The sequence below is a fragment of the Natrix helvetica genome (genome assembly GCF_964273705.1).
Source record: "Natrix helvetica genome assembly, chromosome: 3".
NCBI classification, from domain to species: domain Eukaryota; kingdom Metazoa; phylum Chordata; class Lepidosauria; order Squamata; family Natricidae; genus Natrix; species Natrix helvetica.
In genome coordinates, this window is record NC_138549.1 from 34,956,136 (window position 1) to 34,972,628 (window position 16,493).

Genomic DNA, 16,493 nt, shown 5'->3' on the forward strand with positions numbered 1-16,493 from the left:
AAAGTTGTCAAATGCTTTCTCATTTTCCAAAGATATTATACTGTAGGTTTTCAGTCTTAAATATGAAATCGATATTATCAATTAAAAGTCTAATAATACCAGAAGCTTTATATGGCCCAATATATCAGACCCAGCTAAGTGTAGCGCAGTTGAAGAAATATTCTGTAATATCCGTCTTGAAATTAGATGAAATCTTATCCTCTACCACAGTTGTCAAACCTTGGCAACTTGAAGAGGTGTGAATTTCCCATCCAATTTGAAAATGGGTTGAATCAAACTGAATTGCAAAGAAAAAATACAGAAATATTTGTAGGCAGATAGCTCTTCAATTCCTCTATTTTGAACCCCAGGACTGATCCTTCCAGGTCCAAAATGGGGTATATTATCTTTTGCATCAGCAACCAATTTCTGCCCTTTCCTCAATACCATTTTAATCTAATTGTCAATTTTAGGGTAATGTTCACTTCTGCGAGCCCAACTTGTTTAAATTCAGCTTTACAGCAATTCATCTGAAAATTAGCTTTAAAAAAATATAGTCCACTTCTGAAGGTTTATTTGTATCGCTATTCTTACAAATATGCAGACTACACTAAATGGAATTTTCATGAAAAATGGATTTAAAATATTTGATGTGACAATTATATGATAATCCTGGCTGCCAAAAATGGTGGGTCCATAATGCAGCTTTGAACAAATGTTAAATCTCCCAAATGATTATGCTACAATATTCCAACACACAAGATCCTCTTGGGCATTTTAAAAGTGTGATAGGCAAGGGAATCGATACCTCAGGTAATTTCCAATTCGTCAAGCCTATCGTTAGATACAAGCATTGAAGATCATTATTTAATCAAGCCGATCTCTTCGTCAGAGTTGGAAATCCAATAGCTAAGAGTGACATCTTGTGGGAAATGACGGTGCTGCAAGAGATTCCAAGTGACCAAGTTTAGCTCTTCCCACTTCATTCAGCCAGGCAGAATCAAAATTCGTCCAAAAATGAATGCCTAAACTGAGGCCAGACAAGAGGAAATATCTTTCAGAAAATCAAAGTTTCTCTAAGTCATTCCCAAATATTGACCTGATTCAATTCACTCCTGTTGGAAGAAAAATCCGGTTTGGTTCCATGCCATGAGAAAGGCACTGGAAATAAAATGGACCCTGATTGGAAAGAAGGTTTTATTGATGAGCGATTGTGGCCTATTGGCCGCCGGCCTCTCCAGCAGTCGAATCAGAGGAGATGTGGGAGTCCAGGTCAGCATCAAGGCAATCTGAGAGTTCCTAGGGGGAAGAGGGAATGGAGCTGGCAGAGAGAGAGAGGGGCGGAGCCTGGGCCATCCGTCAACCCGCAGATGGAGAGTGAACAGCCTCCAGGTCTGGAGGTGGTTGATGAAGAAGAGGAGGAACTGATGGGTCCAGTGCATGACGCGCGGCTGTGCAGAAGGCAAAGAAGTGGAGAGCAGTGGAAAGCCGTGGGCAATCCTGGGGAAGGAAGAGCCACTGCTGCTAGCGAGGCCCCACCCTAGCTCTGGTGCAGCAGTCAGTTGCTAACCGGTTTACTATCAGTTTGCTTGTGCATGCACTTGCGTGCGTGTGCAAAAACTTCTGCGCATACACAGAAGCATCCGGATGGGTGGGCAGAGTCTCCCTCCTCCGCCACTACTGGTTCAGCCAAACTGGGCCGAACCGGCAGCAACCCACCTCTGCTCTGGTGATAAAAGGCAGGAGGCAGAGATGAATAGGAGTGGCAGACAACTATTCATCTTCCAGACTGACAGACTTGTTAGCCTGCGAGATAAACTTTTTACTGGGGATGCCAACACTCCTAATAAAGGAATCTTTTGAGTTCACATCAGAGGATTTGTCATGTTTGGGAAGCTGGATCAGAACATGAGCAGAACCAACAACAGCATGTAATTTTGGGACAGCTGACAAATTATATTGATGAGTGGGAGGATTTTTATACAGTTTGAGATGCTTCAGGGGTTTGTACAATGTAGTGAGCCTGGTGTCTTTTGCTGTTCTAGTGATGGTGGGTTAATCCTATTATGTCCTAAAGGTCCTGTCCTTCTTACTCCCATTAGCTGGAACTGAGGATGTTTTGTTTATGAATATGGTAGATTGGCTCGGATTTCTTAATGGGCACAAAACATCCATCTCAAAAGATTTCAGGCATCTGCTGGAGGCTGTTAGGGCTGCTTTCTGCCTTTGTTAAGATTGCTCTCCATTTCTCCTTTGGGGAAATATAATATTCTGCCTTTTTTAATATTTTCCAAGATATTTCATTCTTCTAAGGGGTGTGGCTTCCCACATTCCTTTGAAGACGGGGTGTGTAACTCCTGCTTTTGTTTCAACTCTAATGACTGGGAAGTCATGCAGATATATCAGAAGATCATGAATGGGTAGGAATGAAATCTGTAGCCAGATTTTAAGCTTCGGGAGGCTTATGGAGAGAAATCAGTGCAGTGTCTGGCAGAGATTTAATGCTCCTTATACCCGCATCTCTGAAGTTAGATGAGCTGGTCTTACTCTTGACACTTTTTAAAGGGTTTATGATATGCAGTGGATGTCCCAAAGGCATTTTTTAAAAAGGCAACTGGATTTTGTTTTCCTTGAAAACATTTTCCTTCTCATCCTCGAAGCTTCTTTAGTTCTGACTAAATGGTGGAGAATGGAAGGATTTATATTCCTTACAGTCATCTGTTCGTTAACACTATTTCTGAGAGTTGTTGAAACCACTTTATCTGAGGCCCTAAGGCTCAGATAAACCTGCAAGTGGCTCAGATAAACCTAGGGATCCGATAACTTTCCACCATTCAGTCAGAACTGAAGAAGCTTCTTGGATGAGAAGCAAAATGTCTTCAAGGAAAAACAATGTCTAGTTGCCTTTTGAAAAAGCACCTTTGGGACAACCAGGATCTGGATGAGTGAGAATCTCCATAGATACATGCAGTGGATGTTTTAACCTTTGCACAGTATTCATTTCAGAGCTTGAACGAAACAGCTGAATAAAGCCAGGATGCTTGCCCAGGTAGGGAGGCCAAATAAACTCCTAAAGAGACATACATAACATGTGATTTTTCAGGAAGTCCTCTGTAGTTGAGATTTTATCAATTTGCATTGTTATTACAGATTTCTAGAGGTTATGAAAAATCTTCTAAAAATACTTCTGAACGCTGGAAAGATTTTATTAATGTATTGTTTATTAAAATTATATGCCGTTCATCTCTCAATCTAGCAACTCTGGGCAGCATATAAATTCAAGAAAGAAATAAAATGTGAGAGATTTGAAAGAAAAATCAACCTGAGATCACCAAGAAAATCAGCCTACTGATACATATTCTGATAGACTATCATTGCCTGTCATTAGGCAAAAGTGTGCAAGTGCAATCATAGACATGGCTGGAATAGATGCTACTCTGAAGTTAGAATATAAAAACACATGTAATATACAAATGGTAAAATGCAGAGTTAATGCATCACTCTCTGTAAAACTTCCTGCTGCTTTCTTAGAAATACCCGTTGCTCTTTCCCCCTATTCATAGAAATTGTAGACTTTAAACCGCAGCTGATAAACATGTGGTAACAAGGACTTAAAGCAGGGATGTCCAAAGTTGGGAACTTTAAGGCTTGTGGACTTCAACTACCAGTATTCCCCAGCCAGATGGCTGGGGAATTCTGGGAGTTGAAGTCCACAAGATGGCTGGGGAATTCTGGGAGTTGAAGTCCACAAGTCTTAAAGTTCCCAACTTTGGACACCCCTGACTTAAAGGATGCAGTCAGCTCAAGAGTTGACTTAGTAGGCACAACTGTTTATTAAATTCATGGGTTACCTCTCTAACCAATAAGTCAACTCTGGGCAGCTTACAAACCATAAAAAGATAAACCTGAAAATAATAAAAAATATAATTACAATTACAACACCATATGAAAACTGGAACCAACGAGATTGATGGCATGGAGATAAGAATTTCCCCTTACTCCATCAACCACTTCCAGCAGTGCACACACCCCTCAGGGCCCCAAGTCAACCAGCCTAGTTTGGATTTTGATCTATTTCCGGAAGCCTGGAAGAGTGGGAGCAGTTCTCACTTTGGATGACAGAATATTCCAAAGGGCCAGGGCCACAGAAGAAAAGGTTCTTCTCCTTGCTTGTGCCAGCTAAAGTTCCAGAAGGCCTCTTCTGCTGGAGCCAATGGGCCAGACATTGGGGGCAGATGGCTGCTCAGGTCTTATGCAACTACAAGGCTAAACATACATGTTTTCATCTTAAAAATGGGCCCTCAGGTTCCATCCACTATAGCAGAGTCTGAGGCCCAAAAAAGAGACAGAGATATTCAGGGGTGGCCTTCAAAAATTTCAGCAACGGGTTCTCTGCCTGGTTGCTGGGTGGGCGTGGCCATGGTGGGCGTGGCCTAGTCGGCTTCCTGTACCATGGTGGTGGTGGGGGGACGTTTTCACCTTCCCCAGGATCTGAAGGCTTTCCTTGAGCCTCTGGGAGGGTGAAAACTGCCTCCCCTGGGCTCCGGAGGCCCTCTGAAGGCCAGAAATGGGCCCATTTCCAGAACTTCTAGGAGGCTCATTTTTCCCAAGGCTCCGCACAGGTCCTGCACTCATCTCACATCCAAAATGGACATGTGGAGGGGCACTCCTGGGAGGGGCCAGCCAGGGGTGGGATTTGGAGGTTGTTCGAACCGGCCATAACATTAGCTACGGGTTCTCGTGAACCAGGGCGAACCCTTAGCAGCCCATCCCTGGAGATATTCCAATGAATATTTGGTACCAGTGGGATCTTTTAAAAAAAAAACAGTTTTATTGGTTTTTTAAAAAATAAAAAGGAAAGGGGTGGTGGAATAAGTTACAAATTTTGGCAGTCACAATATGTAGGAGGTGTCCCCTCCCCCCATGCTCATAATTTCCATTTATACATAGATTAATTTAATACTAAATAATAATATTTTGTCAGCATATAAACTTTTATCTTCAAATAATTTCAATCAATTTATATCAAGCAGATTTCAGTGGGATCTTTTTTAAGTGGGAACTGTGAGCTGAAAGTACAACAGAAATATAAAGGGACTGAGGAATGGCAAAAACAACAACAATCCTAAAGCCCTAGTTTTCAAACAAAGCTCTCATATTCTATATAATGAAGTCTATAGTTTTGCTAAATTTCAAACCAATACAGTAAAAATCTTGCAACGGTAAAAACAGAGAAATGAAATGTAAATATAATAACAAAATAATTAAACAATAAAATAAGCAATGAAAATTGCAGAAATATGAGATTAAAAGATAGGTGGGGGAAAGCAGGAAATGCAGGAGAGGTGGGGTCTGCACTGGTACTCCCCCATTGGGTCCACAGGCCAATTGGCAATGCCAGGTCTTCAGACCCTTGCAGAAGGATGCAGGGGAATCTCACCCTGCCTGGATGAGATGGTTCATCGGGTATGCTGGACCTGTGCCATTAAGGGCCTCAGAAGTAACTTCAAACTGCCTTTGGAAGCAGACTAGCATCCTGTGCATTTTGTGGAGCAGAGGTGTAATATGGAGCATTCTAGAGACCTCAAAGATTGCTCACACTGCCACACATTGTACCAGCTTTTGAATGGATTTCAGGGGTTGCCCCATTGTTGTAGCCCAGGTGAGAGATGACTTGGATTTGAGTGACTGAGTGCAGGGGATCCAGATCCAGGAAAGGTCACCGACGGTGCACAAAGTGAAACTGTGCAGAGGCTCTGCTAGCCACATCTGCCGCCTGTTGTTTCAGCGGGAGTCATGAGTCCAGGAGAACCCCTAAGTTGTGAACTGGATCTGAGCAGGGTAATGCAACCCCATTGAGAACTAAATATGACAAAAACCTGGAACATGAGGATCCATGCACCCAGTCTTGCCAGGGTTCAATAAAAGCCTATTGTCCCCCCATCCAGGCCCTATAGCTTACAAGCACTGTGAGAGGGTAGTAACAGCATCGCTCAGGTCATCAAGCATGGAGATGTGTATAGCATTATCAGCATACTGATGATACTTCAACCCACGCTCCCAGATGATCTCATTCAAAGGCTTCATGTAGGCATTAAACAGGACCCGAGAGATTTACATGTTCTTTTCTCTAATGATATGTTTTATGCACTCCTACTGAGAAAGGTAACCTCCATGGTGAGAAAATTTTAACTTATGACCAGCAATTCAATACAAATTACATCAAGTCTTGGTTTCTTCCAAAAGAGTGAACGAAAAACCAGATTAAATATGAAACTGAAAGGTCTTCTGTGTCAATTCTGCACCACTTTCCACCACTGGGAGAAGCACCATCGACAAGTTATCAGTCAGAATGCCTCAAAAAAAGTTGTTTTGTTATCTTGGATTAGAAGATAACTTTTTCATGTAAATAACAATACTTTTAATATTGAAAGTTGGACCAATGCATCCACCTCTACCTAGAGAAATAGACTGGGATGTAGACCTTTAAGCCTAGCCTATTGGGCGCAACATTCTAATTAAAAGCCCTTAAGACATGCAAATCTAAAGGAGACACCTGTATATAGGTTGCTCTTATTCTAATCTATTGGCCATACTCCCTCATATATTTAGAGGCTATGCATTAAGTTTGTCAAGAGGATAGTGCTTATAGTAAAAGGATCCCAGTAGCACTTTCTTAAGCAATGGCAAAACAAGACCTGCCTGGCTAATTTTTGGTTTCAAGGTAAGAGAGAAGTGAACTTTTGCAGTTACACCTTAAGGGTTAACAGCATTTAAGCAAGCTACTAAATGCCAAAAGAATAGGAGCCAACTAGATACCTCATCATCCTTATAGTGCCATTTCCCAGGAAAAATTGCTCAACCAACATGTTACTATTTATTATTTTGTCTCAATCTCCATTGTGTGAGATCAATATTTCAGTGCTTCTAGCAAAAACCTTCAATTATATTTCTAAAAAATGCACAGCCCTTCTTTAAAAATTGTGTTTGGTTAAATAAATGGCATGGAGACAAGGATTCATGTTGGATTTGCCTTGAACAAAGAACAGAAATCCAATGTTGAGCAATTAAAAAAAGACAGTTCTATAATATTTGTGCAATACACCCGATGGATCAGAGCTGCCTTTCTGACACCCCGCCCATAATTATGAATAGTTTGCATCATTAGATATTTCTTATATACTCATTCAGCAATGTATTACGTACATTGTTGAATATAATAAACAGACTTGTGGAATCTTTTCATGAATATTGTAGTCAATTAAGCAATACTTTGTTATAATTTTGTTCACCAGGGTATCAAGCCCTTTTAATTTTTTGCAACCATCTTTAGCTTAAACAATAACAATTTTTAAATATTAATTACTTCCATCATACATGTAATTATTTCATTTTTGCTAATTATTTCTTACACTCCAATATATTGGCAAATGTAAATCATATTACACCCTAATGTATAGATCTCTAATCTTAACTATCACTAAAATAAAATAATTTTTAAAAATTCACTACTGTTATTTTTATTTGAGTCGCAGTGGCACAGTGGCTAGAGTGCAGTACTGCAGGCTACTTCTGCTGATCACCGGCTGCCAGCAATTTGGCAGAGCGAATCTCACCAGGCTCAAAGTTGACTCAGCCTTCCAATCCTGCCGAGATCGGTAAAATGAGGACCCAGATTGCTGGGCAATATGCTGACTCTGTAAACCACTTAGGCTGTAAAGCATATAAAGCGGTATATAAGTGCTATTGCTATTTGGAAAAAAACATTTTTGAGGATATATTAATACCAAATTAATTAGATTGCAGTATAGCTTATTCCTAATATAAGCACATTTGTGTCAATCTATAAGCACATACACACATTTGTGACTAGAAGGAGAAACTATTTTTTATTTATTTATTTATTTATTTATTTATTTATTTATTTATTTATTTATTTATTTATTTATTTATTTATTTATTTATTTTCCAAAGAATTTTATTGGTTTTTACACATATATGTGGAAAGGTAAAGGGATATACAAAATTTTTTGGCAGCTCCCACACTAGTGATAGAAACCCATCCAACACACACAATTTTTACAATCTTAAAAACAAAATATAAAAGACAAGCAGAAAACAAGATCTTATTCTATATTGTCAACCATGTGTTCATTCATTTTCCTATTTATTTATTTATTTCTACTTTGGCAGCCACATGGTTTTAATCAATTCTGGACAGTTCACATCATAAAAATAATGTACATACACTAGAATATATTTACAAGCAAAAAAGAGTGTGTTGTAAATATACTGCTAAAAACAGACTCTCGGTTGTATTAAAAAAATAAATGAATATAAAATAAGTACACTAAGCGCTTATAAAGGTCAACTGTGCTTATGGTCAACTGTTTCTATGTTATACAAGAAGAAATTTTTAAAAATGACCTCTTCCAAACAAAGTGGCCTTTTGCAGCTGTTGAGGATAAGCCCAAAATAACCCAGTCATCTTGCGCATCAGACAGTGACTACAGCTGTGCAAGGCAGCCCAAAGGGGTGTTTTATGCAGCACAGGAGTGTAAGAAAAGCAACTCTCTTCAAATGAATAATGCCTGTTTCCAGCTTGTGTAATTGTTCTCAGAAGTTGCTCCTGGATGTTATCTATCTTTGTCTCTTTGTGAAGCAATGCCCATAGGAGAGGCAGCTGGAAAAATCTTCCAAAGCAGCAGGGTGAACCTAGCAAAAAGACTCATCTGTAGGTTTGAAGAGAAATACTTTGCATTGTCACACATAGTATAGGGCCTATTTCTAATACTTTAGGCAGCTAACAAAAGGGAATATTAATGACAGGGCATCCAAAAGGTTTCAGGTCTCCTAGCCTGTTATGTTAGTCTACCTACAAAAAACAGTCCGCAAAAATAAGACTGGACCCTATCAAGGGTTTATCTAACGCATCATTTAGTTCTTACTAAGGGGAGCAGAGGTTCAAAAATAGGATGCCAGTGGAAATGCAACCTCCCACAAGGAATTAACCCAAGGCATCTCAGAAATGAGTTTTCTGGCTCAATTGAGTTCTACAACCATGTCTGAGATTCCTTGGGCTAATTCCTCAGGAATCTGTATGTGTGCACATGCAAATTTTCTCTCTTGAAAATGAGAATCTTTCAAAAATTGTATTTAAAAAATTGAGCAAGTCAAAATGAAATAATTGAGACACCGAGGGTCATTTAAGAAGCTTAAAGGATATATCAAAAATAAAAAGCTAAACACACTTATAAGAAAAATCTAGCAAATATAAACAATATACTACAAAGTGAAAACAATAAATGAGTGCCTAAAAGAAGGGGTAGGAGCATTACAGGAGAACATAAAAGGTTAGTATGTCGAAAACTAGATCTACCAAGTAACAAAGCACTTTAATAACATGGTAAACTAGTGCTCAGGAAATCTAGTTTATAGCACAGATCATCGTCAGATGAATTTTGGGTGCTGCTGCACAGAACCTGGAAACGTACATTGAGGCAGGATTGGTATCTGAAACTAAAAGGATGGTATAAAATTAGCCAGTAAGTCATGGGTATTTGCACCATTTTTGTAAGCAAAAATTCTTTATCAAATAATCCCAGTTCACGTATCTTTTTTTAAAAAAAATGAAAATGCTGTACAATTCGGCTTGTGGGAATACTTTGATGAATAAAAAAGAAAATCAGTTCCAACATTACATATAAATTTAGGAGTCCATCTCCATAATATAGGACATGTTGCATCAGCTTCAATGCAAACGTCCCTCCAGAGGGATACTGAAATGATCTCAAGGCTATTCTTTTATCATCTGGGTGACTGGCATCAAAGCTAGTTCTTGGGACCCTTGACGTTCTGGTGGCATTCGGTATCTGACCTTTTTCCAAAAGGAACCATTTGCTGAAGAAGAGCCTTTCTTTGTGATGTCCCCGTTCCATCTGATAGCTCCCTGTTTTTGCTTGATGTATCTAATGGACTCTGGCATGTTGCTGTAATCCTTTATCTTATTCATTTCGATCAGGATAGTTTTCATTCCATCAGGTATAAGAGCATGATACATTGCTATATTCTGCTCAGGAGCCTCTTCTGAACTGGACAACCCAGCTACTAGAATCATAATCAGCCTCCTGCTTTGCGTAATGCTTTCATCAACAACGTTGACCAACGCTATAAATCACCACAGAGAAAGATTGCATCAGATGTTAATATCCACAAACTTATATTGTTTTAGATACACATGGATGACACAAGAACGGGCCAACAACAAAGCCTAGAATCAAGACCATTTCTATATACAAGAAAATAATACTTTAACAAGTCTTGAAATATAGACTTCTTGAAAAAATAGAACAAGAAATTAATCACTGAATGCTTTTAAAGTGTTACTACATAAAGGCCAAAATAGGTGCTGTAAAAATGAATGCATCTCGCACTCCTTGTCGTGTAATTCAACAGAAGGCACCATAACATAGGTATGTATGTGTAGGGGTCAGTGGTGGGTTCCAAATTTTTTAACAACCGGTTCTCTGCTGGGTGCGTGTGGCTAAGTGGGTCACGGGACATAGTGGGCATGGCCAACTCTATTCTATGTCACTTGTGTGGGTGATACCTGTATGGGACAAGCATGATTGGGGAGGGAAACCAGGGGTCTCTAGTGGGGGGGAGGGGCATGAAGAAAGAAAGATCCAGCCTGTGTGCATGTGTGCACATGTGCAGCTAGACTGGGAAAGCTGGCTGCAAGAGGAAGAGAAGCTGGGTAAGCTGTTTTTCAGGTCAAAAAACGGCCTGAAAACATGGCCATTTTTCCGCCTTCTGGAGACTGGAAACGGGCCCATTTCCGGACTTCTGGAACTTCCAGGAAGCCAATTTGTTACCCTCCTAGAGCCTCCATGTGGGCCCTGCACTTAACTGGCATTCAAAATGGGCCGCACTATAAAACTATGCAATCCTGCATTGTTTATATACATGCATATTTGGCCCATTTATATCCTTGATCCCAGCTGCAGATTTCTCTGGGTGCAATCATAATGAGCGGCTTTGAAAATTCCTCATATTGCTTTCAACAGAGCACTGATTTGAGAAATTAAAATGATTTAAATGATAAGTCTGCAGATATAAAAGGAGATCAAGACAGGGCATATTATTGTTACTGTTATTTTCTTTTCTAAAAATATTCCCATTTTTAGTAGCAGAAATCTTCCTTCTTTAATCATTCTCCTCATTATCCCCATTTTTTTTAAAAAAAACCTCTGCCTTTGTTTTCATATGATATAAAATGCTGCATGAATTGAAGAGGACTTTAAGATTTTGGACTGCATAAATAATTAGGTCTATTGTACCAGATTGTGTGCAAAGACCACTTGCCAATCTGTATGGATGCTCTGAGCGAGATGGGAAGTCTCAAAATTCAATATATAAGTAAAACAAATAGTAAATAAGCAATATCAGACTGGTTACATTTACCTTTTCCTGGCAAATCATCCCTGCCAGGTATAAAGAGACTGTATCCACACTGTTTTTCCAGAACGTCAGGCAGTACTTTCAGTACAAAGTCAATGTGGCTGCTGATTTTTGGATATAACACATAGGCATCATAGATTTTTCCATCTGAAACTGACAGTATAAGACAAAACTGCTTCAGAAATTATTAACAACCTCCATCCCCAATAGATGAAACAGTTGGAAGTAGGATTGATTCCAGAACAAACCATGTCTGTTTTATATTGAATGATGATGAAAGTAACAAATGGGCATTTATATCAGTGTTTCTCAACTATGACAATTTTAAGGCGTGTGGACTTCAACTTCCAGGACTCTCAAGTGTAAGCTGAGGAATCCTGGGAGTTGAAGTCTAATAACTTTAAAGTTGCCAAAATTCAGAAACACTTTGTATAATTATATTTGTATAATGCTCAGGTTTGTATAATGCTCAGAGCGTGAGTAGTGCAGAGGCCTAGAGGTGAAGACGCTTGCACCCCACTAGTCTTTCAGAGTTCAATACTAGGCATTAACAGGTGTTTCTTAATCAGGGCTCAAAGAGAAAATATCTGCTGCAAACTCTGCATAAGTGTCAGGGAGGGCACCCCAAAGCAAGGGATTACAGGGTCATTCATATATATATATATATATATATATATGTATGTATGTATGTATGTATGTATGTATATGTATATGTATATGTATATGTATATGTATATGTATATGTATATGTATATGTATATGTATATGTATATGTATATGTATATGTATACATACATACATACATACATACATACATACATACATACCGTATTTTTCGGAATATAAGACGCACTGGAGTATAAAACGCACCAAGGTTTTGAAGAGACAAATTTTAAAAAAAGGTTTTTTCCACTCTGCAAACCTCCCAAAAATGGCCCATTTTTCGCATAAACGGGCCCATTTTTTTCCAAAAAAAGGGCATGAATAGCCCTTAGGATGATTGTAGAGTGTTCCTGGAGGGGGTGGGGGCAAAAACAAGCAAAAAAATGGCCTGTTGTTTTGCAAAAATGGGCCCTTTTTTGTCAAAAAAAGGGAATTAGGAAGCTTATAGAGTGCTTCTGGGGGCTGGGGGGGGGGCAAAATTGAGCAAAAAACAGGCTGGTTTTTTGCTCATTTCTGTCCTCCCCAGCCCTCAGCAGCTCTCTGAAAGCCTGCTACAAGCTATGCACGGCCATTTTGGTGAAGGGGGAGGGGTTTCAGGAGGCAAAAAAATACTGTATTAACTGTATAAGACGCACCCAGATTTTCAGCCTCTTTTTTGAGGGAAAAAGGTGCGTCTTATACTCCAAAAAATATGGGTAAATAAATGTTTATTTTTTTTAAAGAAAACACAAGGTCTGAACATTTTAGGCTCTCTCTATATATATATATGTGTGTGTGTGTGTGTTTGTGTGTGTGTTGTATTTGTGCTGATAAATAAATAAAGGGATATATATATATATATATATATATATATATATATATGTGTGTGTGTGTGTGTGTGTGTGTGTGTGTGTGTGTGTGTGTGTTACAACCCCTGGTATACACACACACACACACATATATATATATATATATATAATTTATTATTATTATTATTTATTAGCGTTTATATACCGCCCCCTCTCCCGAAAGGGACTCGGGGCGGTGTACAGTCCGTATCAAAATACAACAGATTAAAACTTAGTAATAACTACATAAATACATGTATGAGAGGAGGATAAAATATGCCAAACTGTACAGCTAAATAAATAAATCGATACAAAAGTTTAAAATCCCAATGTCTTATCAGGTTAAATTTAAAACACTAACCCTCTAAAAACCAGTAAGAATGTGTATGCCAGGAGGTAGACGTTATAAATTATGCCAGACCAGCCAGTTGGAACAGGTGTGTCTTCAGTTTCTGTCGGAAGGAGCGGAGGTCAGTAGTGGTTCTAATGTCGGTGGGGAGGTCATTCCAGAGGGTTGGGCCCATCACAGAGAAGGCTCTACTCCTCGGTGTCACCCGTTGGCATTGCCTCGTGGACGGCACCAGGAGAAGGCCCTCCCTGTGAGAGCGGATTGGCCGCAGGGATGTATGTGGGAGGATGCGATCCCGCAGGTAACTAGGCCCTATGCCATGGAGCGCTTTAAAGATGGTGATCAGAACCTTGAAACGCACCCGAAAGACCACAGGCAGCCAGTGCAGCTCGCGCAGGAGAGGTGTTACGTGGGAGTACCTAGTACTCCCCATGACTACCCGCGCAGCTGCGTTCTGGACTAGCTGCAGTCTTCGGGCGCGTCCCAAGGGAAGCCCCATGTAGAGAGCGTTACAGTAGTCCAGGCGAGACGTCACCAGTGCATGAGTGACTGTGCGTAGGGCATCACGGTCCAGAAGGGGGCGCAATTGGCGCACCAGGCAAACCTGGTGGAACGTCCCCCTTGCCACGGCTGCCACATGATCATCCATTGACAGCCGGGCATCTAGGAGGACGCCCAAATTGCGCGCCCGTTCCACAGGGGGCAATTGTTCGCCCCCTATGGCCAGTGATGGAATCAGCTGGCTGAACCGAGGTGCCGGTAGCCACAGCCACTCAGTCTTGGAGGGGTTGAGTTTGAGTCTGTTGTCCCCCATCCAGACCCCGACGGCTTCCAAACACCGGGACATCACTTCGACAGCCTCGTTGGGGTGGCTTGGGGTTGAGATGTACAACTGAGTATCATCAGCGTACAGATGGTACTCAACCCCAAAACCACGGATGATCTCACCCAGCGGCTTCACATATGCGTTGAACAAAAGGGGCGAGAGGACCGACCCCTGCGGCACGCCACAAGAGAGTGGCCTCGGGGTCGACCTCTGCCCCCCAGTCAACACATATTGCGTCCGGCCGGAGAGGTAGGAGCCGAACCACCGTAAAACGGTGCCTCCGACTCCCATCCCCTCCAGCCGGCGCAGTAGGATACCATGGTCGATGGTATCAAAAGCCACTGTGAGGTCTAATAGGACCAGGATAGAGGAGCAACCTCTATCTCTGGCCCTCCAGAGATCATCCACCAACGCAACCAAGGCTGTCTTGGTGCTGTGCCCGGGTCGGAAGCCGGACTGGCGTGGGTCTAGATATACGGATTCGTCGAGGCGACATGGAAATTGCTGCGCCACCACATTCTCAACATCCTTCGCTAAAAAGGGGAGGTTGGAGACTGGACGGTAATTAGCTAGCTCCGTTGGGTCAAGTGAAGGCCTCTTGAGCAGGGGCCTCACCACCGCCTCTTTCAAGGCAGTCGGTAAGGAACCCTCGCTCAATGAGGCGTTCACCAGGCCCAGAAGCCAGCCTCGCGTCACCTCCCAGGATGCCAGTACCAACCAGGAGGGGCATGGGTCCATTGAACATGTGGTGGGTCGCAGCCGTCCACGCAACCCGTCTAAATCCTCGGGGGCAACAGAGTCAAACTCCTCCCAGAGTGGGCTCACAAGACTCACTGATGACGGCTCGTCCGGTCCACTGGGGGGGGCCCATCCGCTCCGGATCTGAGCGACTTTGTCCTGCAGATATTCCCCAAACTCCTCTGCTCTTCCCTGCAAGGGTGCCTCCCGCGTCTCCTGCAACAGGAGAGAGCGGGTCACCCTAAACAGGGCGGCAGGGCGGTTATCCGCAGACGCAATGAGAGCGGCACAATGTCTACGTTTGGCCGTTCTCAATGCCACAAGGTAGGTCCGTAAATAGGCTCTTACCTGTGTTCGGTCAGATTCGGAGCGTGAGGACCTCCACTTGCTCTCTAGACGTCTCCTATGGCGCTTCATCACCCTAAGCTCCTCGGTGTACCAGGGAGCCCGGGTGGGTCGCTGCCGTAGGAGAGGTCGCAGAGGCGCAACCCGGTCCAAGGCCCCCGCCGTCGCCCTATTCCAGGCGTCGACTAGGTCCTCCGACCGAGCGCGGGTCAGGGCTACAGGTAAAGGCCCAAGCTCCGTCTGGAACCTATCCGGTTCCATCAAGTGCTTGGGGCGGTACCAGCTTGAACAAACTGGCTCCGCCTCTTCGCGGTGGAGGGTAGCGCCAGGGAAGTCCAGCCGGAGACATGAGTGATCTGACCATGACAGGGGCGTAGTCTCTAAATCCCCTATTCCCAGATCACTCGTCCACTGCTCAGATACAAAGACAAGGTCCAGTGTGTGGCCGCCTTCGTGTGTGGGGCCCTGAATTAGTTGGGTCAGGCCCATGGCTGTCATGGAAGCCATGAACTCCCGAGCCACCTCAGACGTTGCTCCCGTCGACGGCAGGTTGAAATCCCCCATAACCAGAAGTTTGGGTATCTCAACCGCCATCTCCGAGACCAGTTCGAGGAGCTCGGGCAGGGCCGCTGACGTATAGCGAGGAGCCAAGTATACAATCAGCAGGCCCCACTGCCTCCCTGGGCCCCATTTCATACCCAGCGACTCACACCCGGGTATCTGAGGAACAGTGAACTCCCTCGGCTCTAGACAATCCCGTATAACTACCGCCACCCCACCACCCTTACCCAGGGCCCGAGGCTGATGGAATGCACGGAAACCCGGTGGGCACATTTCCACGAGGGGTAAACCACCCTCGTGACCCAACCAGGTCTCCGTTATCCCTGCAAGGTCCAGCTCCCCCTCCGAGATCAACTCGTTAATGAGGGGGGCCTTGTTGGTCACGGACCTTGCATTGCAGAGCATCAGCCTCAGGCCCTGGCTCTGTAGTTCCCGACCACCTAGGCTGCGGGGGTTGGTACAAACGACCGGGCGTAGCCAGCAGCCACGGTCTCCCAACCGACCTTGCAATCTTTTCTTGTCCTCGCATCCCCCCCTCCCCGCGACCGTTGTAATAAAACAACCCTCTACTGGAATAACTTGTTCCCTCTCCCCCCTCACCCCGCTCACTTCCTTCGTAGACTCACCTGTTCGTCTGGCGTTGGCTTCCCTCCTGGCCTGGTTATCCCCCCTCCCCTTCCTAGAACCCCCTAAAAACACAATAAAACATTTTGATAAAAATGTGTATATATATATATATATATAT

At 42.7% G+C, this 16,493-nt stretch overlaps 1 protein-coding gene across 1 annotated transcript in view; it reads right to left on the bottom strand.

Moving 5' to 3' along the window:
- Positions 1 to 9,606: 9,606 nt before the first annotated feature.
- Positions 9,607 to 16,493, bottom strand: part of LOC309389592 (uncharacterized protein) — a 57,619-nt gene continuing 50,732 nt past the window's right edge. The window contains exons 20-21 of the mRNA XM_081948144.1: positions 11,443 to 11,592; positions 9,607 to 10,146 (exon numbers count right to left, since the gene is read on the bottom strand). Of these exons, the coding sequence (XP_081804270.1) occupies positions 9,776 to 10,146; positions 11,443 to 11,592 (521 nt within the window). The 3' untranslated portion in view covers positions 9,607 to 9,775. The remainder of the gene's footprint in view (positions 10,147 to 11,442; positions 11,593 to 16,493) is intronic.